Here is a 23,049-nt window from a genome sequence, read left to right as displayed (position 1 = left end):
ATGTTACATTGACCAAGTAATTTGTGCAACTCTGAGATTTTGCTGTATAAAATACCTGTAAGGATCAATCATGATGAGTGTCAGAGCCGCTAGGTTGATGTCGCTAAAGGTCACAGTATAGCTAACTTGAATTGTGATGTGTCCAATTCTTACGACAATATTGAAAAGCATTAATGAATATTGTAGATCTATCTGCCGGTCTGCGCTGTGGCCATTAATTGTCATATGATTATATCTTTCTAGTCTTTGCTAGGTTTCTTAAGTATTTGACGTCTGGTCGATTTGAAAAACCATTGTAGTCTCATTATAGGGGAAATAATGCGATGTGTGCCCGACTGCATTGAATGCTTGATGCATGTAGTTTAGGCGGAGCCTTGAACTACGACGACCATATGCCGCTAGCATGAGACTTACTATCAGTTTTAATAATTTATGGATATGGCATTTATGATTCTACTAGAACCAACACGTTAAGTTTGAAATATTACAACCAGCAATTGGTATCCCAATAACATATATGCATATAAATGATAGACAAAATCAATTGATATGCTCGCGTATCTATCCCATTTGCTATTTTGATTAAATCCACAGGATGCTATATTATCTCCCAACGCATACATGACATGAAGAAATTAGGACAACCCTGGTGTTATTGTTCCGAGCGCTGGACTCTGATTGGTCTGATTAGTGATCACGGTTTTATATTCGACCGAGATACACAGATTACTCTATCCCACGGGAAAATATTATAGAGCAGTGGGACTTTCTTTGTTGGATTTGGGAATTTTAAGCAAATCGGAGAATACGGAGAGAAATTAAAAGTAGAAAAGGGGTTAGACAACTAACAGCAGTAACACGTGATAATATATAAATATACATGTGTAGAGAAGAAATCGATTGCACAGGCAAATTACAACCTTCCCGTTATATTCAAACACTGAATCATTCACTTATCATGGCTTCGAAACCGTTTAAGGTTCTAATAGTTGGTGCTAGCGTTGCTGGTCTCTCATTGGCCTTGATGCTGGAGAAAAATGGCATTGAGTTCGTTGTTCTTGAGGCATATCCAGACATCGCGCCTCAGATTGGAGCGAGTATTGGCCTCTTGCCAAATGGTCTCCGAATTCTTGATCAATTGGGCTGCTACGACGCTGTTATGGAAAAGGCAGAGTTCCCAGTCACTGAAACAGTGTTTCGCGATTCGCGTGGTAGGCCGTTTGCCTCGATCAAAGACTTCGGCAGCGTGCTAACGGAACGGTGACTAATTCCCTTGTACTTAGTTACTTTTTGGATCCGTCAAGCTTACACGAATTTTACGTAGTCACGGATACGCTATGCTTTTTCTCGACCGCCAAATGCTTATTCAAATTCTGTACAGCGCGATCCAAGGAAAATCAAAGGTGTTCACCTCGGAGAGAGTTGTCACCATTCGGAATAAGGACTCCAGCGTCACGGTAACAACAAAATCTGGGAAAACCTACACGGGTGATATAATAATTGGAGCAGATGGAATTCATTCCACAGTCCGAAAACAGATGTGGCTGGAGGCCAACCGAGTCGATCCTAAATGGATAGATCCTTCAGAAGAGAATTGTTTGTATACAACTTCCGAACCATTTGTTTCCAATTGTAAACTAACCAAATAGTTAAGCTCTCGCTGCAACATATGCTTGTATATTCGGCATATCTGAGGGAATCCCGGGGATTAAAAAAGGATCCGTAAACTCGGTTCTCAACGAGCATTTCTCATACATAGTTCCCAGCGGACCCGGCGACAAAACATATTGGTTCTTAGTGAAAAATCTAGGCAAGACAGTGTATGGCACAGATATCCCTCGGTTCACCAAGGAAGAGGAAGAAAACCTGGCACAACAGCACTGGAATGACTATGTCACTCCAACTTTACGATTTTCGGACCTCTATAAGCATAAAACCAACTCTGTTTACACCAGTCTTCCTGAGTATGTGTATAAACGGTGGTACTTCCAGAGAATTATGACTATTGGCGACGCAAGCCACAAGGTGAGATGTCGTTTATCTAGTGAAAGATTAGAGATTGATGGTAACAAATCTGGCCTTAATAGTTCGAACCAGTCACTGGACAAGGCGGCAACTCAGCCATAGAAACAGCAGCTGCTCTAACAAACCACCTTGTCTCTGGCCTGGGAGAATGTACATCGGCAAGCTTAACTACCAAGGAAGTTGAGTCTATATTTCAGAAGGTCCAGGTTCAACGTGAAGCGCGGACGCAGAGCATATTGAAAGATGCCCATGCCCGTCAACGTTTTGAGTGCTTAGAAACATGGTCTTTGAGGGTTTTTGCTAGATATGTCTTCCCTTATATCCCGAAGCAAATGCTTTGGGATAGTTTGTATAACATCTTCTGCCCAGCGGTATCATTGAGAATGCTCCCACAGCCAAAGCGACAACGAAGTGAGCCTTACTTTGACGAATTATTCAGAACGCCGTCATCGCGGGGGTGGATTGGGTACTCAGTATATGTATTATACGTCATCGTCGCCACACGTGCATATCGATTGCTATTCGTGGCGGGAATAAAGAACGGTACCTGGAACCTTCTTCATGACGCTATGCGCAAGGACATATTCACGATGGATATACCTGTTCGTCGGAGCTATACCCAGAACGAACGAATTGACCGGATGCTGCAATCTCTGGTCACCGTCTTTTTCGCCGCATTCACAAGTTCGTCGGACGAGCAGGTATTGCAACTGGCTTATTTTCTTTCAGCAATTCTGCCGTTGGTTGCAATATTCACAGTCGAGGGCTTTCGCAATAGAAACAAGTGGTCACTTCTTTCCGTGTATGTCAATACTTTCGCTTCTCCATGTACACGTTACTTATTCAAATATCCATAGTCCATCTATTTGGGGTCTTTTATATCAACTTCATGGAATAGGATTCATAGCGCCCATTTATTTCCTGGCCAGTGCATTCTCATCGAGGCATGCGGTGTACTTTTCACCGACATCCAGACGCCTGTCCACATCCGACGCTGCAGTTATTCTTCCTGCAGTAATTGTTGGATACATAGTTCCAACTCTACTTTCGTTCTTCCCAATCAGAGAAGCATATTCCCGACAGTTGATAATTGCAATCTGGCAACCAGCGCCCATATTCGTTGTCATTCTAACGCATATTTTTTCAAGATTGTCCAAGATCGCAGCATGCTTGCAAAATTCAGAGAAATGCATTCCACAGAATATCAATGGTGATATTCGACACTTAGACTTAATTTATCAGGTAACAGGCATTATATCGGCCTGTTTCCATATTGCCCTTGTTCTTGGCTGCGTGGTCTCGGGGAACAATATTTCTCTAGTCCAGATGTTGTTGCCCAGGAGTTCGTTTGCTCCTGTTGCGAACCTTGCAGACGGCTTATTCATATTCTTCCAAAATGACTATCTGATGGCTGCCGCAGCCATATTTTTGTGGTGCTGGCTCAGTATATGGGATCTATATCGAGTAGGACTTTCCAACGTTAGTTGGAAGCGTGGACTGGTTGCACTAGTGGCAGGATTTGCATTAATAGGGCCTGGTGCGACATTTGCAACTGTTTGGTACTGGCGTGAGCATATCATGACTGGAGAAAATTTCGCCAGGAGGATATAACTTACTGTATGGGATATACTCCAAAGAAACAGAACCTTTCACACTTTATGGAGAATTGTTATGTGCTGTAAAATAGAATGGACTAGTATTGATAGGTATTAAGATAGAATACATATGTAGAATCGATATCATACATTGAGCTCGGCAGCATCGTTAGTGAAGTGCCCGCTTGATGTTCTTCCATACTAAATTCTCGACATCGCGACGTCGAAATGCTGGGGCACAACCTATACAAATACCACATTGAACCAGCCCTATGGAAAGTTAGCTAATGCACTATAAGTAGAATGTCACTTTAATACACCCACCATTTATGAGAATCGATTGGTCGATGGCAATAACTGTATTCTCTGGATCACTCTGGCCTGGCATGAGACTATGTCGCTGGACTATGCCGTCCGCAAAACCAAGCAACTCTTGCCCTGAGTGAAAAGATCGATCACCACCGTCAAATTGAACGCTGTTGGCGTCTAAAAATCCTTCCACATCATGAATATCAAACCATTCCTCTTCTGAGGAAAGCTCTACCCATCCATTCGTCTTTCTACATATCTGCCGAGTATCTATGCCGCAGCGGGTAGTTGAAGCGAAATGGGTTCCAGCACCACCAATACTAACGAAAGGAAAGCGATCATCCTTGATTGGATTTGCTGCATTTAACTGCAGAACATGTTCAAGATACGATACGATCTCTTGTCGCGGCAGATATTGCAGCAAGAGACCGAAATGCGGCCAGAGCGCCTCCTCCGTCACTGAGGAATTAGTCAACCATTGGTGCCCACCCTGACCACAGGCAACAAAGAGCTTGCGAGTGAAAGGCGTTGTAATGTAATTGATAGGCTCAAAACTGGGGTTGAGAGGTCGTATTATGCCGTTGGGAGGGAAACAATAATCACCGGATTGGTTTGAGCTTTCGATTGGTGGGAGAAGAGCGTTTATATGCCAAAAGTTGGCCGTCGGCTTCAATTTTGGAATGATGTCTGCCGATTCTTTCGTGTGTGACTCCAAATTTTCCGCGGTAATTTTCTCTTGGAACTGTTGACTCTGTGCAAACGCCGGAACGGGCCTAGAATGTGTCTCAATAGTGTGTATTTCAGCCTTTTTAAGCTGTAGAGTCACTTTCTCCTGAAGAATAGAAAAGTATTGTAACATTTTTGACTGCGAAATCAAGATACCGTCACTGACGAGGTGGGCACTGAACGTGTCCATATGTTGTCCAACTTGGTTTACTACATCTTCTAGGTAGGCGACGCGTGCTTTTAGTTCATTGATTTGCGATTTTTGACGCGACCGATAAGTCCTTTGCGCCTCTTTTATTTGGTGTCGCCGTTTCTGAATTCGTCGCTGTCTCAATAGAGTTAGTGTTTACTTTTTATGCACGTTAAACGTCTCGGCTTACCGTGTCCAACTGTTGCTGGCGTTCCACGACATGTGGCAATTTCAAGTTGTTGGTAGTCTCCATTCAAAGTACTTTCTAGTGCGTAGTGTAGATACCCGTAAAGTACGTAGGCTGCCCGATTTACAGGCTTAAATTTTTCAGATAATGCGTGGCTGTGGGATGAAAATTGTTGGGTCAGTGGCGAGTCGTTTGTTGTAAAAAGTTCAATGTTACATGGATGTAGCTTGTGAGGTGGGCGTTGTCCATCACCAGCGGAAGCTAAAGAAGACGAGAACACCACGGTGTACGGAATCGCATCCGACAGGAACGACTGTAAGTCTTTTTTTTAAAAATCCACCCCAATGCGGAAGTAAGATAGATTGCAATGAAATGACCGAGCCTAGTTTATTAACATTATGCAGTCCTCAATGGATTCATGCCTGCCCGCAAACTCACAATCAAAGAGGAGTCTACAAAACTGCGTGGTCTTTGTTGGTGAGGAGGTCCTCCAACAGACTTATGGTAGCCTAAACATTCACGTCGGAGGCCTATAGCACTAATCTTTTGCCGAATACGTCACTAGTCCTAATCTGGATGCTTACTCTGCTACAAGTGGAGGAGCGCCGCTTGAATAAAATATTGAGATGTTTAGTATCTTATTATTGGCTTATTGAGTAGTTCGGCCCCAGTTCCAGGCAGTTGTGTCATGTGACCGATCTGCCATAAATGGGGCTAGGCTGGCCAAGCTGGTCATGTGACCACTCTTTGTATTAGTTCTCCCAGTATCCCCATTCCCAGGAGAATCCAACTTTCATATAAGCCCTGATTGGCCTGATGCTATTCCATCAATTTCGACATGTAGTAGCATCCTACATAGCAGCATACTAGGGATCTCTGGTATCTGTGCTATCTGACCCATGTAGTTCGACGTTATTGTTTACGTGACCCAACCCCCAATTCCTAACCACCTCTCGTCGATAGACCTCGCTGCAAATTGCCTTCAAACCAGACCGAATAGCAGTCATTGGCTGAATTGCAAGACATAATCTACGGCAACATGTGCAGCAACGTGATCCGGATGCGCAGAACTCAACTCCCCTGCAGAGGCAGTCCCTATACCGCGTATACGATGGCATCCAGAACTGCTCGAGCTCCGAGGACATGGATGACGGCAACTAATAATCAGCCACGCCAGCACGACTCCGGAGGACACCGAAAATAACATCGAATCTACAAACTACAATATAAGTTTTGCTGACAATTCTCTTGCTAGTTTTAAATTGTCATCTGTTAATGGCATCAAAGGTAATGGCAAAGCCGTTTATACGAAACTAACTGATAAACCAGTGGGCCATGGGGCTCTATCATTCTGGCCCATTGTGAATTTCTATCTCGATGGCATTAGTCCCATACTTTGTGTTTCGGAACGAGCGGCATGCCTGCACTAACAAAAACATACGTATTCGTTAAGCGGACGTGATTTGACAGCCCTTAGTCCGTATATTATAGTCGTCATACTTTCTTCTGTGCAAAATATTGATTTTCAAAATATTTATTCAAAGGCCCCTACATAACAGATCCACCAAACTTCGACAGCCTCCTTGGCATCAAACCACTGCGGTGAAGAGAACTCTTCGGCATTTTTGTGGAATCAACAGCTCAACAGACATGTATCCCGGAGGAATACGATTGAGCATAGGAGGCAATTGTGTTCTTAGGCAGGAAAATATTGCCCGTTTTGGCACGGCTTCAGGCGACAGGGTAGCTGAATGATGGCAGCAGCTGCCCAATCATATGTCGGAAACTCCGCTCGGCAAGAATTAACTACCATAATGAAAAGAAGCTGCAAGCAGAGATCTTGGCAATAATTAGTAACTTTTCACCCGCACATGACAGATTCGGTGGCTGGCTGAAAGCCCAATCCTGTACAACCGACAGCACTATTGATCTCCATCTAACCCCGCTTTTGACGGGCGGCTTGGATGTGTCCGAACGCCTTCTTAGTTTTTACTCAGATTTCAAACATGATGTTCATTGCCTATCATCACTTACCGTTAGGATCACCCGGCCTAGCGAATGTGCCGCTATGATGGACATCTAGCCTGGTTCAACATTTCCAACCCCTGTCGTGTCGGCAGTAAATGTACAGATACTTTAATTTCATTGGACGATGCTATTTATTAAGCCCAATTTCAATCTCGTCGGGCTAAGGCTTTTGTCTTGACGAGAGTCTTGAACTGCTGATCAATATTTAGTGTGGGTGGTGCAAGGGTTCCTACATCCCTTCGGCGGGGAACTGGACGAACACCAGTTCGAGGTTGAACAGTTGATCTTCACATACCTAAGCACGTGTGTTGATATGTAGGCCCGTTACGTGTCGTTCCCGAACAAGCTTATTAACGGCAGATCGTGATGTGTCGTTCATATGCTCGGTTGACTTGACACAATTCTGTAAAAAATCACACAATATCCAAGTAAGCGTCTTCAATTCAATATAATATTCATTGGCAAGTATATAAATAACCTAACTTGGTCTTTGGACATCGACAAAGCCATTCCTTAAACCCCGATCCATGTTTGAACCTGCTCCCAGGTTGTCACCTGTTCACCCCACCCTCTCCAGATACCCTTGATGTTGGTACTAACCCTCTATGTCGAAGCCCAACATAATTTAGAGAGCTTGAGTCTAGAGCACAACATCAATTCTTCATTACACAAATTTGGTACTTTTTACCGGGGGCATGTAGCGATCCAGTGTAGGCAATGAAGTCTACCACGCTCAATCCCCACTCTTTTAGCTACATTGAGGAAGTAAGTAAGATATCCGCGGGCCGTATTTGAAGCTATCACCTGAGTTCCATTCAGCAGAATTAGTATTACGAGTCGCCGATTACGGCCGCCCCTCAATGCATCATAGTCCCCGCTATTCCAACGTCGGAACTATAGCCAGGAGGTCATCTGTGTACCCGGTTGTGGCTAACAGCCAGCAGAGTCAGCCAAAGGCTGGCTGAACAACTGGTTCATATTTTCAAAAATGAAGGAAAAAACAGAGGGGAAATTGATCCCCCCCTGAAGGCATTCCTTTCCATATCTGGATAGTAGGATTTAGATCTTTGCCTGCCTGGCGGTATTGATGTCGTTCCCATATCAACAACGGCCTACGTGAAATTAGAGACTGGCGAGTCTGAAAGTGGAATGTGATCTACCTTCGCCCTTAATACCAAAGGAACCGGTCCGTATGATCCCATGTCTGTGCCTATTTCGCTGCCCTCATAGCGGGATGTCGGTGTGAATGAACCTGCATTCGTAAAGTGGGCATTTTAACAAGAGCGAGCGAATTATTGACGCCGTATAAGAGATGCTGGTCTTCCTCGCTTAAAATGGTTCACACCGTTCTGATGAACGTCTACAATTCTAGCTAGCGCTTGTAACAGGGGGTGATACAGGTTCGTACACCACCACCTTTTGGTTAAAAAAAGAAAACCTGAATTTTGGGCTGATGGCAGAACTGTCCAGGGATAATCGATTGGTCTTTGCATGTCGGTTACGGATATTTCTCAATTGAATTTTGTGGGAGGTAAATGAAAAGAAAAAAGGGGCGAGATTGTCTATAAAAGGGCCAATTCCTCTTGAAGGACTTCCAGTAAAACGATCATTCTTATTGCGATCATCACCATCTGCAAGAGCAATAGGACAGCAAAAAAGATATCGTTTCAAAGCCAAGCTACAGCCATGAAAATTTTCAACTCTGTTCCCCTCCTTCTCCTCCCCTCCATTGTCTCTGCCCTTCCCAGCGAGCTCGCTGAGGTTGAACTAGACACAAGAGCCTGTGTTTCTTTCAAGAACCCTGTCACCAATGTTAGCGGTTGCTGTGACGTCGTAACCGCCCAGCTCTTCTGGATTGATATCATTCTCGGTCTTGGCGTATGTTGCCCTCTGGGCCAAGTGCTCGATGGCTTCAACTGCGTCGCTCCTCCTTCCAACGGCAGTACCTGTACCGGTGAACCTGTATGCCCGCACAAAATTGGCACTGATCTGGGCATCAAGTACGGCCACTGCTACGTTCTTCTGAGTCTCAATAACAACTACCTTGGTCATGACTCCGCTACCAAGTACGTCGTTAACGGCGAAAACCCTGGTGTTGTGTTCCGCGTCTGTGGGGATACGACCAACTGTGTTACCACGGCCGATCAATACGTTACCACGAATGGTACATGGTACATGCAAGACCAGTTTGGAGATCCCAACGGTTCTGGTTTTGGTTGGCTAGGCGGCTCCGGTGATCTTTCGATTCAGAACTCCAGCACTGCACTTGTTATGGGCGGTTCGACTACTTGCTTCGGCGGTAGCTGTGCAATTTGTATTAACTTCCCTCCTGGCGGTGCTCATGCCCCTTGCCCTCTGGCTCCGGGCCAGTCGCATTTGGGCATTGCGCCTAACCCAAACAGCTGCCAGAACTTTTATTGGCAAGAGGTGCCGTGTCGCTCGGAGAAGTAAAGACATGAAAGGCGATAGTGCAAAGGCCTTTGGATATGTAGAGGCGAAGTAAGGATGGTTGTCAAAAGGAAACTTTTAGTCTTTCGGGTACTTCTTGTGTTTTTTTAATGGGGCCCTACCGTTCACTCCTTTGATTGACACTCTAATTCCTAGGAGCATTTTAATTGCTTTCCTCAAAAGATTACATTCATTAGTGATAATCGATTGAACTCAAATCTGACTTAGTCGTCGCTTGTATACACTTTGTAGCAATTGGGGCTGTTTCATACACTGTGAAAATATCAAAATGCCCAATTCCCACATGAATATTGTAAGATTATAATAAGAAATAGCCGATACAGAACTATAGTTGGGAGTTCTAAAACAATCCGGTAATGACAATAAGTAAAAGAAACCCTTCCAAAATGATTAAGAGCTTATCGTGATTCTATACATAGAACGAGCAGACTCCAGTTTGGTTGTGGTGTGGGTTTGTGGTGAAATTGACTTGCCTGCCCGTCAAACAGAGGTCACAGTTGAACACCCCATCTCAAGTTTGAGAAGGTAAAAATCGTTACAGCACTGCACCAACGACTGAAAGTTGTGATTGTTGATGCGTTGTGCGTTGTCACAAATGATTAAGATCACGATAAAAATTAGTGTCCGCTGGGGGGAGTCTTACCTCTCGATCATAACCGGCGAAATAGATTACCGGCTTCGCCGGGTAGAAATCTCCTATAGAGTTGGTAAGAGTGAGAGTTATTTGAATTGGTGACTTGAAAACTACGACGTGGCGTGTTGAGGCGGTAAAGGATATGTGGGGAAAAAGCTCGCATATCCCTGACGAGTTCTTCCCTTGTCACCCATTCTCAAGCAATGACGCGAGCTAGCTACTACTGTAGGTACCTTTGCTAGCTGATGATAAAGGAGTCCACGCGTCTCATACGGCATGCTCCACTATCACCACTTCGGCCCCAACATGCTCTATCTAATCGATTATTCCGCACCGGTTATACTTTAACAAATCTAGCGTGTTACTAGACATATCTCCAGTCCAATCCAATACCTGAAACTAGATTAGTCTTAAATATATTTTTATCGGGTTAGTTCGGGTATTTAACAAAACTCAGAATAGGCGCAAGTACGTAACCTTAAAATAAAATTTAGTGTCAAAAGAGTTTAGTTGAGTTTAAGTTATAACACAGTGAACAGTTGAAAGCTCTGCTAGATCAACCTATTGGCATTTTATGGAGGAACCTGATATTTAGGTAATTACGAAATCCGATAACCTGTTACGAAATTATTTCAGTCAACACCATGTCAATTTCAAAACTGATCATCAAAATGATGAGTAGGAAATTCCTAATTCGGTTTAGCAGGATTAACCTGGGTCTCAATTTCAGCCCCTTTTTCTGAAATTTCAAACTCTAAATCAAATTGCACTAACAGTAGTGGCACCTAAGCGTGTAGCTCGCCACTCTATACTTCCCTATAATACTTGAATTGTAGAGGCGGCCTCTTTTCAAAGAGGGAGTGGCCGATTCATTGATTTGGTGCAACTGTTACCCTTGGTTTAGTGAATGAGAATATTTATAACAAATTTCGGGAGAAATTTTTATCGTCATTATGTCCGAGTGGTTAAGGAGAGTGACTCGAATCACGATATCACTTGGGTTCGCCCGCGCATGTTCGAATCATGCTGATGACGTTTTTATTGTATCCTCTTTTTGTTTTTCGGAGTCAGGGAGCCCCAGTACTATCTTCACCGGGTACTTGATTTCCTTCTTGTATATTTTCTTTTGTGTAGCTTTAGCATTTCATAGCGCTTTTTTGAGCACGTACGACTATCAGAAAATTGGGCTTGAACTTGAGCGGTACGTGGAATTTAGTGCGAGGGTGCTTCCAAGAAGCCTAATAATTTTAACGCCAGGTTATCAATTATAGCTACCTCCCTATAAGCCTTATATATATTACACTCAACTTACTTTTAACTCACCTGATAAAATCATTCCAAACTTCCCCAATTCTCCCCAATCCTAGCCCTAAACTTTCCGAACTCGTGCGCGTGGGTAACCAATAGCTGCACTCGTGTACTAAATTCCACGCAACGGTCAACTGCACCCCGAATTTCTCAAAATTTGATCAGTTCTATTGCTACTCGCATGGTCGCCATTCATATAGACTGGCGGAATAAGTGGGTATGTATAAGAAAGACCATTAAAACGGCCCGCCAACTCAGAGAAACTTGATTTTTATCATCGAAAATAGAAGCTACGGCTTACCGGGTTATTTCTTAGATTTTTTGATGTTGATTGACTTCATGATGAAAAGATAGATCGCGCCAACTGAGGATTCGCGATGATTTCGTAAATGAATTTTTGAGGCGGAAAGCTTGTTGTAGGGGCCGGATAATACCGCCGATACCGGGATAATACCCGATGCCCGTAGGAATTACGAGAAAGGGCAATGAATCTAAGCTAAAGAGAAAGTTACATATATTTATCTATCGGGGGCTAATTCTTCCATCCCATTGCTAAATCCCCGACGACTAAGCAGCCACATCCCTGCAAATGTAACATGCAAGCTTGCAAGTGGGGGATTTTCCTATTCTGTATAATGTGGAGTCACAGTCAAGATGGAACAAGTATATAAGATTCCGGTGATGTCGACTTGAAAAAATACAACTCCACTACTATCAAAAGCAATACACAGAAAATTAATTACTCATCAACAAGAAAAATGGGTTTCAAGCACATTCTTGTCGCCCTTTCTACCGCAACCTTTGCCCTCGCTGCCTCCCCAGTGGGGACTGGCACCTGGACTTCGGTCACTGCTAGCTTTGACGCGCAGGAGTGTGCTGGAGGTGTCGTTAACGGTAACACCTTTAAACTTCCCACATCGCCCAACGGCAGCACGAGCGGCAGTGGTTGCTCAAACGGCCACTTGCGTGCTGAACGCCGGTACAAGAATGACTACACCTCGGGTGTGCACCAGTTCGGAGGCCAGTTCCAGATTACCTCCATGACTGGCAACAAAATCTCGCTGAAGCAAACCTTTAACGGTGACGATGGGCCATACTTCATCATGGGCGTTAAGAGCAACGGCGACCTCTACGATGTAGAGGGCGGCGCGACCATTGCCAGTGGCGTGGCCACGGTAGGAACGACTGTGACAATCAACACTATCCATGATGCCAATAACCAGCTCTACGACGTGTACGTCAATGGCAAAAAGACTTTCAGCACCAGCGCCCCCGGCGGTAGCTTTTATGACAAGTGCGGAGCCTACACTAGTGACAGCGGCACAGGTGCGATCACCGTCATCTGGAGCGACGTTTCGTTTTGGACCCAGTAGAAGGAAATGCCCTAGTACAGGACGGGCTGTCAAGTCTTATCTAGCACATGAATCTTTGCTATATCGCATATTGTAAGGGCAACAGCCCCTGCGAATGTCTCTGGTCGTACACATCAAAAGATAAAATTACTCAGAGGATATACTATATCAACTACATGGACCAACCGTGAGACAGAAATAATGAACAACTTAGCTAAATCACTCCTATATGTATATGAATTTCTGTTTATGACGTAATTCATATACAAAATTTATGATTTCTCTCTTCTATCTCTTGTAAAGCCTTCACAATCCGACACGATGGGTAGATGGATAAGTTTTCTCTTTGAACTGTTAACAGAGATAGTCTTGATTTAACCTACTCCTCAGGACAACCTTTAGCCTTATTTTGCACATTTTTAGTTTTAATTTTGCCCAACTATTCAAACGTGATGCCATCCCGACCTTTGGCGTTAGTTGTGCTTCGATTATTGCACTCCTGCTCGGGGTTTCGCCTTACTTCTGCTAGTTTGTATGGTTTACTAATCTTTCCCTTGAATCTTATGTGTGTGCTGCCGTAGCCCCATTGGCTCTATAGTTAAAACCGTAGAATTCAGTCAATCAATAACCTTCTCGGAGAGTAATCGGCCGCGTGTTTGACCGGGCCGGATGTAACTATCTTTATTGTCATCACCTCGCCTTACCTACAGAGTATAGGGCCCAGAAGCTTAACCTGACGATCATTTCTATGAAAAACTGTACAATGCAGTTCATGAACTCTGCAGGCTACTGAACTGGTACGTAGTACTATTAGCAGTATGTTTAATTTGCGGAACGGGTTAACGGAATTCGTTCATCATTATATCCATATTAACCTAGAAGTTTTAAAAATACATTAATAGAGCCATCAAGTGAATTGGGCTTATGCCTAATGAATGTTCTCTACTGCAGACATCCATAGCTGAGCATCGACCATAGCATCTCTTCTATCCTTCTTCTTAATATTCCCACCCCTTCACACGATCGTCTCGAAAGGGAAGTTGTATGACTCATTTGTCTCCTTATCGATTGAACTCACTAGCTTTCCTTTATTTGCTGGCAAGTGTATCTGACCGTCAGATGATTATGTCGAGTAGAATGAGAAAGAATGCATAATGTTTGCTGACGCCGTAAAACAGGACCTACAGAAAACCCAATCATATTTTCGTATAACCTGCAAAAAGCACTAGCTGAAGCAGAAGGAATCCTTTTATATTATTGTTAGTCTAAGTAAATTTTCCTAATTTTTTTTTACAAGGACCCAATCTAGCAAACTCAGTGTGTTGGGGAATTGTAGCGAAAAGTCGATTAATTGACTAGGTATACGAGAGTGCACAGTCAAGACTGATTAACAGTTGTAACATATCAACAAGAGATCATACACAGCATCAAACTCAACACCATCGTTGTTCTATTAGTAATAAGTAAGTAATGTGCGAAGGGAGATGGAGTAAATAAATATTTGACGTATTCGACGACTCTCGTAGGTGCTACGGCTCAACCTCTCATACTCTCTTTCGGCGTCGTCAAATGCTACTAATAGCACCCACTAGAATCGGAGTTATAATAGAGAAAATTTCTATTTCTCTGTTACCATGGAACGCACTGTTCCCCCTTTTCGGCCCTAGAAAGATTGTTCGGCCGAGGAGTCCCCCGGCCCGTCGAGGGTGGAATGTGATCCCTTGGGGAAACGCGGGGTCTGGGGAAGGTTAAAACTTTAGCAGAAGCCGATAACCCTAGGTGGGTTGGGTCTGGTACGTTAACAAATCATCGTCCACGGTCGGCAATTGTTGTTTCTTCCTATTTATTGATTTCTATATTTCACCTCCTCTTCCTACCCGCTCAGTCTTAATAGCGTAGTCTTGTTCTCGATCGTTCGATCTTGAAGTATTTTTGGCCTGGGAAGTCTGATCACTGAGTGTTCCTAGATATTCTAATAGCTTTCACAGCTATTATTCTTATCTCTCCAGTTGTCACGATGCCTCATTTAAATTCCATGACTGCGCATGGGATCCATGGAGTGAAGCTCCATGAGATTGGGAAGCGCGATCGTATGTGGTGGCATTACCCCGGCCTGGGGACACTCAACATGCTGCTTCTTGGCTGTATTGTGTGCGATATGACGAATGGATATGACGGTTCAATGCTCAATGGTCTTCAAATTACCGCTCAGTGGCAAACCTTCTTCCATCACCCTGAAGGCACTCATCTAGGCACTCTTAGCAATGGTACCCGATACGGTCAGATTGCGTCCCTCCTAGTGGTGGCGCCTCTACTCGAGAAGCTTGGGCGACGTCGCCCTATTGCAATTGGATCCTGTATTCTGCTCATAGGCGTGGCTCTCCAAGCTGCTGCGCAAAACTATGCTATGTTCCTTGTTGGTCGTCTATTGATTGGATTTGGCAACTCCATCCAAAATCTTGCATGCCCAGTTCTTGCTTCAGAACTGGCCCACCCCTATCAACGGACTCAAATTGTTGGTATTCAGAATACGACTGGGTCACTCGGGCAGATTATAGCGGCATGGGTTACTTATGGCACGGCATTCATGGTCAGTTCCTGGGCATGGCGTCTGCCGTCGTTACTCCAGGCCTGCTCCTCCGTTTTCCAATTGATTATGAGTTTCTTCATACCTGAATCCCCTCGATGGTTGGTCGCCCAGAACCGGCGTGACGAAGCATGGGAAATCTTGAAGAAGTACCACGCCGAAGGGGACGACGATTCGCAGCTATTACAGTACGAAATGCAAGAAATCGATGCTGCAATCGAGGCTCAGAAGATGCAGTCTCGTACTTCATGGCTGGAATGGTTCCGTACCCCGGCAAACCGCTACCGGTTGTTCATTGTTGTTACTTCAGGCTTTATTATCCAATGGTGCGGAAACGCTATTATCTCATACTATATACACCTAGTATTCAACTCCATCGGTATAACCTCCACCAAAAAACAGCTACTCATCAACGGTGGTGCTACGATCAGTGGCTTCGTTTGGGGCAATACGTGGTCACTTGTCATTGACCACTGGGGTCGCCGACCGATGTATCTCATCGGTATGGCGGGTATGTTCGTATCCTTCTTGATGATTACTGTTTTCACTGGGGTCAACCAGAGCATCAACTTCTCTAATGATGGTCTTGGCAACGCCACCATCTTTGCCATCTTCCTTTTCGGCTTCTTCTATAAGATGCCCGGATGTATGCTCAATTCCTATGTTGCTGAGGTGGCGCCATTTGAGCTGCGTGCAAAGGCTTTTGTTATTAGCGCCTTTGGTGACGCCGCTGCAAATATTTTCAGCGGTTATGTAAACCCAATTGGCCTCGTGGCCATCCGGTGGAAGTATTACATTGTATGGTGCTGCATTTTGGTCAGTAATTTCATGATCGGCTACTTCTTTTACCCCGAGACCAAGAATCTCAGCTTGGAGGAAGTTAATGAATTATTCGACGGTTCGACTTTGAATGTGAAGAGCGTGGACGTGGAGATCAAGGTAGGGAAGGATGAGGAAAATTTCGAAGTATCTCATATCGAGTAGCATATCACTTCTACCCCCCAAAGTAGTAATTTAATATGATATGTGACTAGCATACCTGTGTGAAAATCCAAAACTCAGAACCGAATCCCTGCTGTGGTTTCTCTACCGTTAATTTGTTTTGCCTTTCAGACATTTACTCGCAGGGTTTCAGTTGATGTATGTATGCATGCTGAACGAGGAATTTATCAAATAGAATTGTAGTACTAAAACATCTGAGATGACCAAAGGCCATGCTCTCTACTGCTAGGCATGGCTAGAATAACATAAAACTTTGCTATAGTATCAATTAATTAGGATCCAATTAAAGTCGCGTAGTAGAGCTATACTATGTTGTGATTCCTCGCTCGAATCCATGATGGCGAATGAGTGCATCTCCTCGGGAAAACAGCGGAGGAAACTGCCGGGAGAAATCCCGAAATCCGGAACTACTCATTCTGAATCCGAATTCCATAACGTGTTAACAATCACCACCTAGAATGCATAAGATCAATGGTCATGATATAGAAGACCTCATCGCTAGGAATATACGCCGTCCTAAATACGAATCCACTCCGAATCGATTCTATTAAGCATCTCCCCTTGCCATGATGGACTACCCTAACACAATAATATTGGATGGTGTCCAACTAGCTGAAACAAGGACTTTGTTGATTAGTGGCAAGGATAAATTCCTTCAAGGGGCATTGGGTCGCTTGGAAAGGCGAGCACACGAATGGCTTACACAAGGACCATGGTCAGTCGTGAATAAGGTCAAACCTCCACCAAGTGGTGACATACATGATTACACAAGCTTAGCGCCTTACTGGTGGCCATCGCCCACAGCTGACGGAAGTCCATATGTCCGGCGCGATGGAGAGAAGAATCCAGAAGTATACAACTATAGCGACCGGCTAAACGCCGAGAATGTGTTCACCGCCTCTTATGAGTTGAGTCTCGCATGGTTCTACACGTCTAACGAATCCTATTCGCGGCATGCGGCCAACATACTACGAACATGGTTCATCTCGCCTACCACCCGGATGAACCCAAACTTAAATCACGCTCAAGTGATTCCCCATGCTAATAACGGTCGCTGTATCGGAATTATAGACTTCTCACAAGGTTACACCAGCGTTATTGATGCGGCTATACTTCTTGCCGGAGACTCATCTGGACAGCCAGCACCGGGATGGACAAGGGAGGACATTGCCGGATTCCAGAACTGGAACGTTGAGTTCCTCCACTGGCTAACAAACAGTAGTTTTGGACGTGAAGAAAGCGCCCAGCAGAATAACCATGGAACGTTCGCCGCGATGCAGAAGGCGGCCATCGCGAGATTCGTTGGAAACCATGAACAGGCGAAACGTGAGATACTCAACATTAGGGAGCGCATCAATGCTTCAATTGCGTCAGATGGATCGCAGCCAGAGGAGCTGGAACGAACCCGCAGCTGGCATTATTCCATTTTCAATTTACTTGCCCTTACACGTATTGCTGCTATCGGGCAGAAGGTTGGAGTGGACCTTTGGTCGTACCAAGGTCCACAGGGGCAGAGTATCACCAAAGCGATTGAGTATCTTATCCCTGCTGCGATTTCCAAGGCAACATGGCAAGGCGCTGAAAAAGAATTCCTCCCTTTTGCTGCGGCTGATGTTTTACGCGCAGCAGCTGTTGCAGGGAGCGAGCTGGCGCGAATAGCAGTGCCGAAATTACTGCTACCTCCCGATGATATCTGGGTATTAAGGCCCGCACCTGAACAACTTGATGCGGTGAGGCTGAAGTAAATTGGTTTTTAAAGCACATAGTAGACTCAGATATGACACAAATGTATATATATAAAGATTGACGTAATTGTTGCCTCGTATATAGACACTGTACCGTAGCCATGGGATTACTGTTCGCATTTCCTGGGATTCTACTTTGCTTGTAACTTTATTTTTGTCGCGGTAGATTGTAGTGAGACATAAGAAGCTCTATTTGATATTGTGGTGACACGGAAACTATAGTCTACGTTTGGGAGAACAATGTAACAGATCATATTAGCATAAACTATCTTGACTAGGCACTAATGAACCAATCCTGTCAGTTGCGTAGACAATATATTATCCTAGCATATCATTATATGGACATTTTTGAGTTCCGGATAGCCCATAACCGATGTTCATCAGCAGATTCGTCTATTCTCTCAACCCAGAAGCGTGATTATGAGACAATCACATGGCTGACTTTCGGGAAGAAATGTAATTCTCCGTAATCTTAATATTCACTCCCTTCTCTTTGACAATGCTGGTCAGCTCTGAAAGTGTCGGAATTCGTGGCCTGGTCCTCCATTGTGTATGCATTTCCCGTCCCTCAGGCCCGGCGAGGATTGCAGCAGCAAAAACAGTCGGTACGTTTTCTTTCACCTCTCCGACAACTTGGGGCACAAGGGTTCTTGGGAACATCACATTTGTATTTCCATGTGGTGCAATAATGCGTGCTGCTCGTGTGTGTCCCGGGGGTGAAAAGTCTACGATGCCACTAAAATCACCCAATTTACTAAGAACATATGCCTCGGATCCTTCTTCTTCTTTCACGTCTCTGGCAAAATCAGTCCGCGGCGCTGCGAATCCACCCTCGACAGTTTGAAGGCTTCTCGGCGATAAGATTTGATGCACTCGAATATGCCATGCACCCGCCGGGATCAGCCACGACTGAATTGTAACATCCTTCCACGGTTTCCATGTCGAGAAAAGGATGTTTCCAGCTAAAATTGCCTCATTGCACCACTCGCGGACACGGAAGTGTCTCCCGTCATCACTCAACCCGATCATACTGTCGAAAGCACCTTGCTGGAACTCTCGTACGTCACTCTCGATGCTAAACCCGTAACGAGAAGAATAGGCGAATTTCATGTATTTCTCCGGAATGTGTCGCATCAATTGATGGGTGCCGGGTCCAGAGACGAGCATGATGGTATGATTTAGTTGATGCGTGACTACCATCCCAGAAACCGAATCCGCATATACAGCAGGCCGCTCAGGCATGGACAACTCTTCTGCCATCCAGAAGGGATGATCCGGCGGAAGAGCTAAGGGGGCGAACGCTTTCATTGACCACCAGGGCGAGCCTGTTGAACTGTACCGTTCTGTTATAAATTGATTGGGGTACGCATATCCAAGCGTCAAAAGACCATCGTCCAGTGTATTAATCGGTTGGGAAGCCCACCAACGCAGATTGCGTAGATATAGTCCTTTAATCACACCCCATGGTAGAGCTTCAATGTTCGCCACAGCCAGCATACCCCAATATGCAGCTGTGGCATGGCGATAGACAAGACTTCGTCCATATGGAACATTAGCGCCATTATCAGAGAACCAATGGATATAATGCTTTGCGAAAGTACGTGCTCTTTCCCGCCATCTATCAGCACGGGGCTTGTCCTCTGGTCGATAAACAGAGTACAAAAGGCCGTAGTAATGCCAAGCAAACGGATTGTAATAATCTAATCTGCGCGTATCTGGAATGTCGGCTCCATCACGAAACCATCCTTTCTCGATATACATACTCTCAAGATCTTTCAGATACTCTTCAGTACCATTCCTATCAATCGAAACGCCCACTTTTTCAAGACCCATATCAACGAGGATACGAAAAAACTTGTGGTTGTTATTAGCATGTTGTGTGTTTCTGCTTTGTATTAACCAGCTCGCGAGGTTTCTTTTGGACACTTCGTCAAGTGGATCATACACATGTTCTGGAACCACGAGCAGTGCGTATCCCAGAGCTGTTGCTTCTACATGCCTCTGGTCCATATCAGTAACGGTTCCCCAATACTCTGGGTGGCTAGGATTGGTGCCATTTTTTAGACCCTCTCTGTAAACATGCCAGTAATCAAACTTTGCTCCGCCTCTGGCTAGAGGGACCAGTCCAAACAAGGGACGAGCAAATCCTTCAAGATCACATGCTGCACGATCCCAGTTAGAGCTAGATGCATCTAACTGCACGCGAGCCTTCCCAGGGGAGAACTTAGGAAGAAGGGGATTAAATAGAGCGTGACAGGCAGCTATGACATCGTCGCGGGTCTCGAGGGGATTTGTGAATAATGTGTTAAATCTAGTTGGTCTGATAGTGCTAGAGTCGACTGCCATAGCGGTAATTTATTTTGTTGTGATAGATCGATTGTTGAGTCCTGGGGTTCGGGTGTCACTTTTACGCTGCAGATGGATGTTAGGCAAAACTGAAGAGATATTAAGGGTCCCTTAGACCCTGCTGCAAGAGATAACTTGATACAATGAAAACAGCGACAATTGACCGATTAGGGGTTCTTCCACAGCGTGCAACATGAGTGTGCCACATGCGAGTCGGGCGGGAGTAGATGTCGGCCGACCAATAAATAGCATCCGGTTGAAATTTTGACAACGCTCTTGGCCGTCTGAAAAAGGAACAAGTTAACGGTATGATCTTCGAGAATATGTGTGTCAAAGGTAACTCGGTAGATAATGAAGGAAAATCTTATTCTCAAGACAACTAACTAGCTAAGCAGGGATTTTGTTGGGCGGCATGCTCCGACTGACAAGCAGACGACACTGGCAAATGTCAACCAAAAAAGTTATTTGTCCAAGAATATCAACCCTCAACACCGCCATTGCGACAATAAAGGTGTGGTTCGCATCATGTAGTCATCGAGACCCATAACCCGACATGCAACTGTGCTACTGTATGTAACGGGTTATGAATCGGGGCCGGGATAATCCTCGGCCGGTCACATCGGCGAGTCCGCAATACACGACAACGACTGGAAAGTGAGTAATGGGAGCCATTCACTGGTCCAATGAATGCCAATAAGGCAACTCTTATCGCTTACTAAGAGTTTCCAGGTCTTTGCTTGAGATTAAAACCCCCAAAATTGGTAACATCAATCGTATTATTTCTCATTTTCGCCTCGCCTATAAGCTTTTATACGAAAGTGAATTCCTTTTGAAGAACTAATTACTGCTGCCGCTACCATGGGAAGTATGTATCACTCTACATATTCAGAATATGCGAATGGTGTCTCCAATGACTCCTCTCGAAGCTCAAGCAATACCTTTCCTTCTGACGACAACACCGCTCCATCATCAACAAACGATGAGAACGAGCAGTTTTTCTGTATTGAACCCGCCAGTCAGATTGGTTTTCAATTGCAAGAGCTATTCTCCGAATCTTGTGCTGGCAAAATTTGGAGAACAGCGGCGAATTTGATTCCAGCCAATGTGGGCATCTACCTCTCATGGTGTTTATAGAATCTAATCTCTGATTTTCGGTATGAATAGGAAAGGATAGACCGCTTTCCCGAATATGTTCTATCCTTTGGTCCGACGGCAGGAAACTACACCACCCGCGAGGCCAAGTTCTGGACATGCGGGTTCTTCCCAGGCAGTCTCTACTGCTTGCTTGAGCGAAGCAGCCGATTTCCTAAAGCTTTCCCTTTCCAAGACAGTTCCATCAATAGACAAAAGCTTCACGATCAACTGCTTACACAGTGTCGCCGCTGGTCTGAGCCTCTCCACGAGATGGCCTTCCGCACAGATACGCATGATGTTGGGTTTATTATCATGCCCGCATTGCGACAGGACTGGGAATTAACCGGCAACAAAAAAAGTATGAACAGCTTACTGATTGCTGCGGAGAGCCTGGTATCAAGATTCGATAATAAAGTAGGTGCCATAAGAAGTTGGAATCAATGTGTTAGTAACCGATACCACATCACGGATCGGGAGACAAACTTTCTAGTGATTATTGATAGCATGTGCAGTGAGTTCTTTCTCATATATTATTCTTTAAAGAACTGCTACTGAAGTAGCACACAGATCTTGATCTGCTGTTTTATGCTGGCTACCAAGGTGGCAATCAGCGATACATCGACATCGCGATCTCACATGCCCGCGCAGTCGCCAAAGCGCTCATTCGACCAGACAATTCCACCTTTCATGTTTGCAATTTTGACCCAAAGACAGGAAGCATCCAGAGCCAGTTTACCCACCAAGGATATCAAGACGACTCAACCTGGAGTCGGTATGTCTTATTGTCGTGGTAAATGATGTCTGGAGTAAATACTGATCATGTTGCAGAGGGCAAGCATGGGGGATTCTAGGTTTTGCTCAAACTTACCGATGGACAAAAGACCCTTTCTTCCTGTCAATCGCAACATCTCTTGCAGATCATTTCATTCATCATCTTCGTTCAGCGACGTACCACCATCCTTACGTTCCTCTATGGGACTTTGACGATAGCCAGGCTCCATATTTACGCGACACCTCTGCTGGAATGATCGCTGCGAATGGAATGCTGTTACTCCATCAGGCGATTCAGACAGATGGGCAAAATAGTAGTACTTACCTTAGGGCCGCAATTCGCATTGCCAAAGAAACGATTGATTTGTCGCTAGCAGATGCCAAAGCGGTATTTTATTTGACGGCAGACGGTACCGTTGATATCACGAAGCCGGACTTCGAGTCCATCCTAATGAATGCAACAGCGAATAACAATCAATACGCCATTATGAGGTACAAGGACCATGGTCTTGTGTACGCGGATTATTATTTTTTGGAGTTTGGAAACAAGCTTTTGAGGATGGGTCTGATTTGATAAATCTCGCGTATGAACATAATTCGTATAATATGAAGATAGACTAGTAGAAATATAAGGTGCATTT

General features: G+C 44.7%; 8 protein-coding genes and 1 non-coding gene across 9 annotated transcripts; 7 read left to right on the top strand and 2 right to left on the bottom strand.

Moving 5' to 3' along the window:
* Positions 1 to 958: 958 nt before the first annotated feature.
* BGW36DRAFT_411451 (uncharacterized protein) lies at positions 959 to 3,636 on the top strand (the record flags this gene model as incomplete). Its single annotated transcript, XM_046219172.1, has 5 exons — positions 959 to 1,260; positions 1,325 to 1,596; positions 1,655 to 2,025; positions 2,088 to 2,827; positions 2,883 to 3,636. The coding sequence occupies 5 exons, from the start codon at positions 959 to 961 to the stop codon at positions 3,634 to 3,636; spliced, it is 2,439 nt and encodes an 812-aa protein (XP_046066830.1).
* A 65-nt stretch (positions 3,637 to 3,701) lies between these two features.
* BGW36DRAFT_389094 (uncharacterized protein) lies at positions 3,702 to 5,528 on the bottom strand. Its single transcript, XM_046217297.1, has 3 exons — positions 5,036 to 5,528; positions 3,945 to 4,980; positions 3,702 to 3,890 (listed from the first exon to the last, which is right to left on the bottom strand). Exons 1-3 carry the CDS (start codon positions 5,096 to 5,098, stop codon positions 3,790 to 3,792), a joined length of 1,200 nt encoding a protein of 399 aa, XP_046066829.1. The 5' UTR covers positions 5,099 to 5,528; the 3' UTR covers positions 3,702 to 3,789.
* A 3,218-nt stretch (positions 5,529 to 8,746) lies between these two features.
* Positions 8,747 to 9,511, top strand: BGW36DRAFT_306279 (uncharacterized protein; the record flags this gene model as incomplete). The annotated part of the gene is made up of 1 exon (XM_046212135.1): positions 8,747 to 9,511. The coding sequence occupies one exon, from the start codon at positions 8,747 to 8,749 to the stop codon at positions 9,509 to 9,511; it is 765 nt and encodes a 254-aa protein (XP_046066828.1).
* A 1,599-nt stretch (positions 9,512 to 11,110) lies between these two features.
* Positions 11,111 to 11,198, top strand: BGW36DRAFT_t74. Its single transcript has one exon. It is a non-coding gene; the product is annotated as a tRNA-Ser (tRNA).
* Positions 11,199 to 12,192: 994 nt separating this feature from the next.
* On the top strand, positions 12,193 to 13,156 carry BGW36DRAFT_389088 (uncharacterized protein). The gene has a single exon (XM_046217296.1). The coding sequence runs from the start codon at positions 12,230 to 12,232 to the stop codon at positions 12,842 to 12,844; it is 615 nt and encodes a 204-aa protein (XP_046066827.1). The 5' UTR covers positions 12,193 to 12,229; the 3' UTR covers positions 12,845 to 13,156.
* A 1,684-nt stretch (positions 13,157 to 14,840) lies between these two features.
* BGW36DRAFT_432423 (general substrate transporter) lies at positions 14,841 to 16,394 on the top strand (the record flags this gene model as incomplete). The annotated part of the gene is made up of 1 exon (XM_046221133.1): positions 14,841 to 16,394. The coding sequence occupies one exon, from the start codon at positions 14,841 to 14,843 to the stop codon at positions 16,392 to 16,394; it is 1,554 nt and encodes a 517-aa protein (XP_046066826.1).
* Positions 16,395 to 16,902: 508 nt separating this feature from the next.
* Positions 16,903 to 18,157, top strand: BGW36DRAFT_439835 (alginate lyase-domain-containing protein; the record flags this gene model as incomplete). Its single annotated transcript, XM_046221515.1, has 1 exon — positions 16,903 to 18,157. The coding sequence occupies exon 1, from the start codon at positions 16,979 to 16,981 to the stop codon at positions 18,155 to 18,157; it is 1,179 nt and encodes a 392-aa protein (XP_046066825.1). The 5' UTR covers positions 16,903 to 16,978.
* A 429-nt stretch (positions 18,158 to 18,586) lies between these two features.
* BGW36DRAFT_401039 (uncharacterized protein) lies at positions 18,587 to 20,503 on the bottom strand (the record flags this gene model as incomplete). The annotated part of the gene is made up of 1 exon (XM_046218701.1): positions 18,587 to 20,503. One exon carries the CDS (start codon positions 20,501 to 20,503, stop codon positions 18,587 to 18,589), a length of 1,917 nt encoding a protein of 638 aa, XP_046066824.1.
* Positions 20,504 to 21,361: 858 nt separating this feature from the next.
* BGW36DRAFT_439833 (glycoside hydrolase family 88 protein) lies at positions 21,362 to 22,982 on the top strand (the record flags this gene model as incomplete). The annotated part of the gene is made up of 5 exons (XM_046221514.1): positions 21,362 to 21,368; positions 21,393 to 21,607; positions 21,668 to 22,148; positions 22,205 to 22,409; positions 22,466 to 22,982. 5 exons carry the CDS (start codon positions 21,362 to 21,364, stop codon positions 22,980 to 22,982), a joined length of 1,425 nt encoding a protein of 474 aa, XP_046066823.1.
* Positions 22,983 to 23,049: the final 67 nt, after the last annotated feature.

This window comes from Talaromyces proteolyticus, assembly GCF_021365285.1.
Source record: "Talaromyces proteolyticus strain PMI_201 chromosome Unknown BGW36scaffold_13, whole genome shotgun sequence".
Classification (NCBI taxonomy): Eukaryota; Fungi; Ascomycota; class Eurotiomycetes; order Eurotiales; family Trichocomaceae; genus Talaromyces; species Talaromyces proteolyticus.
This window is presented reverse-complemented; position numbering and strand designations above follow the sequence as displayed.

Bases quoted from the DNA above. Each gene is read 5' to 3' on its own strand.
- BGW36DRAFT_389094 (XM_046217297.1), bottom strand. From the start codon at position 5,098: ATGGAGACTACCAACAACTTGAAATTGCCACATGTCGTGGAACGCCAG. The intron at 4,981-5,035 runs GTAAGCCGAGAC...CTATTGAGACAG, and splicing joins GCCAGCAACAGTTGGACACG to CGACGAATTCAGAAACGGCG. The intron at 3,891-3,944 runs GTGGGTGTATTA...AACTTTCCATAG, and splicing joins CCAATCGATTCTCATAAATG to GGCTGGTTCAATGTGGTATT.
- BGW36DRAFT_389088 (XM_046217296.1), top strand. From the start codon at position 12,230: ATGGGTTTCAAGCACATTCTTGTCGCCCTTTCTACCGCAACCTTTGCC.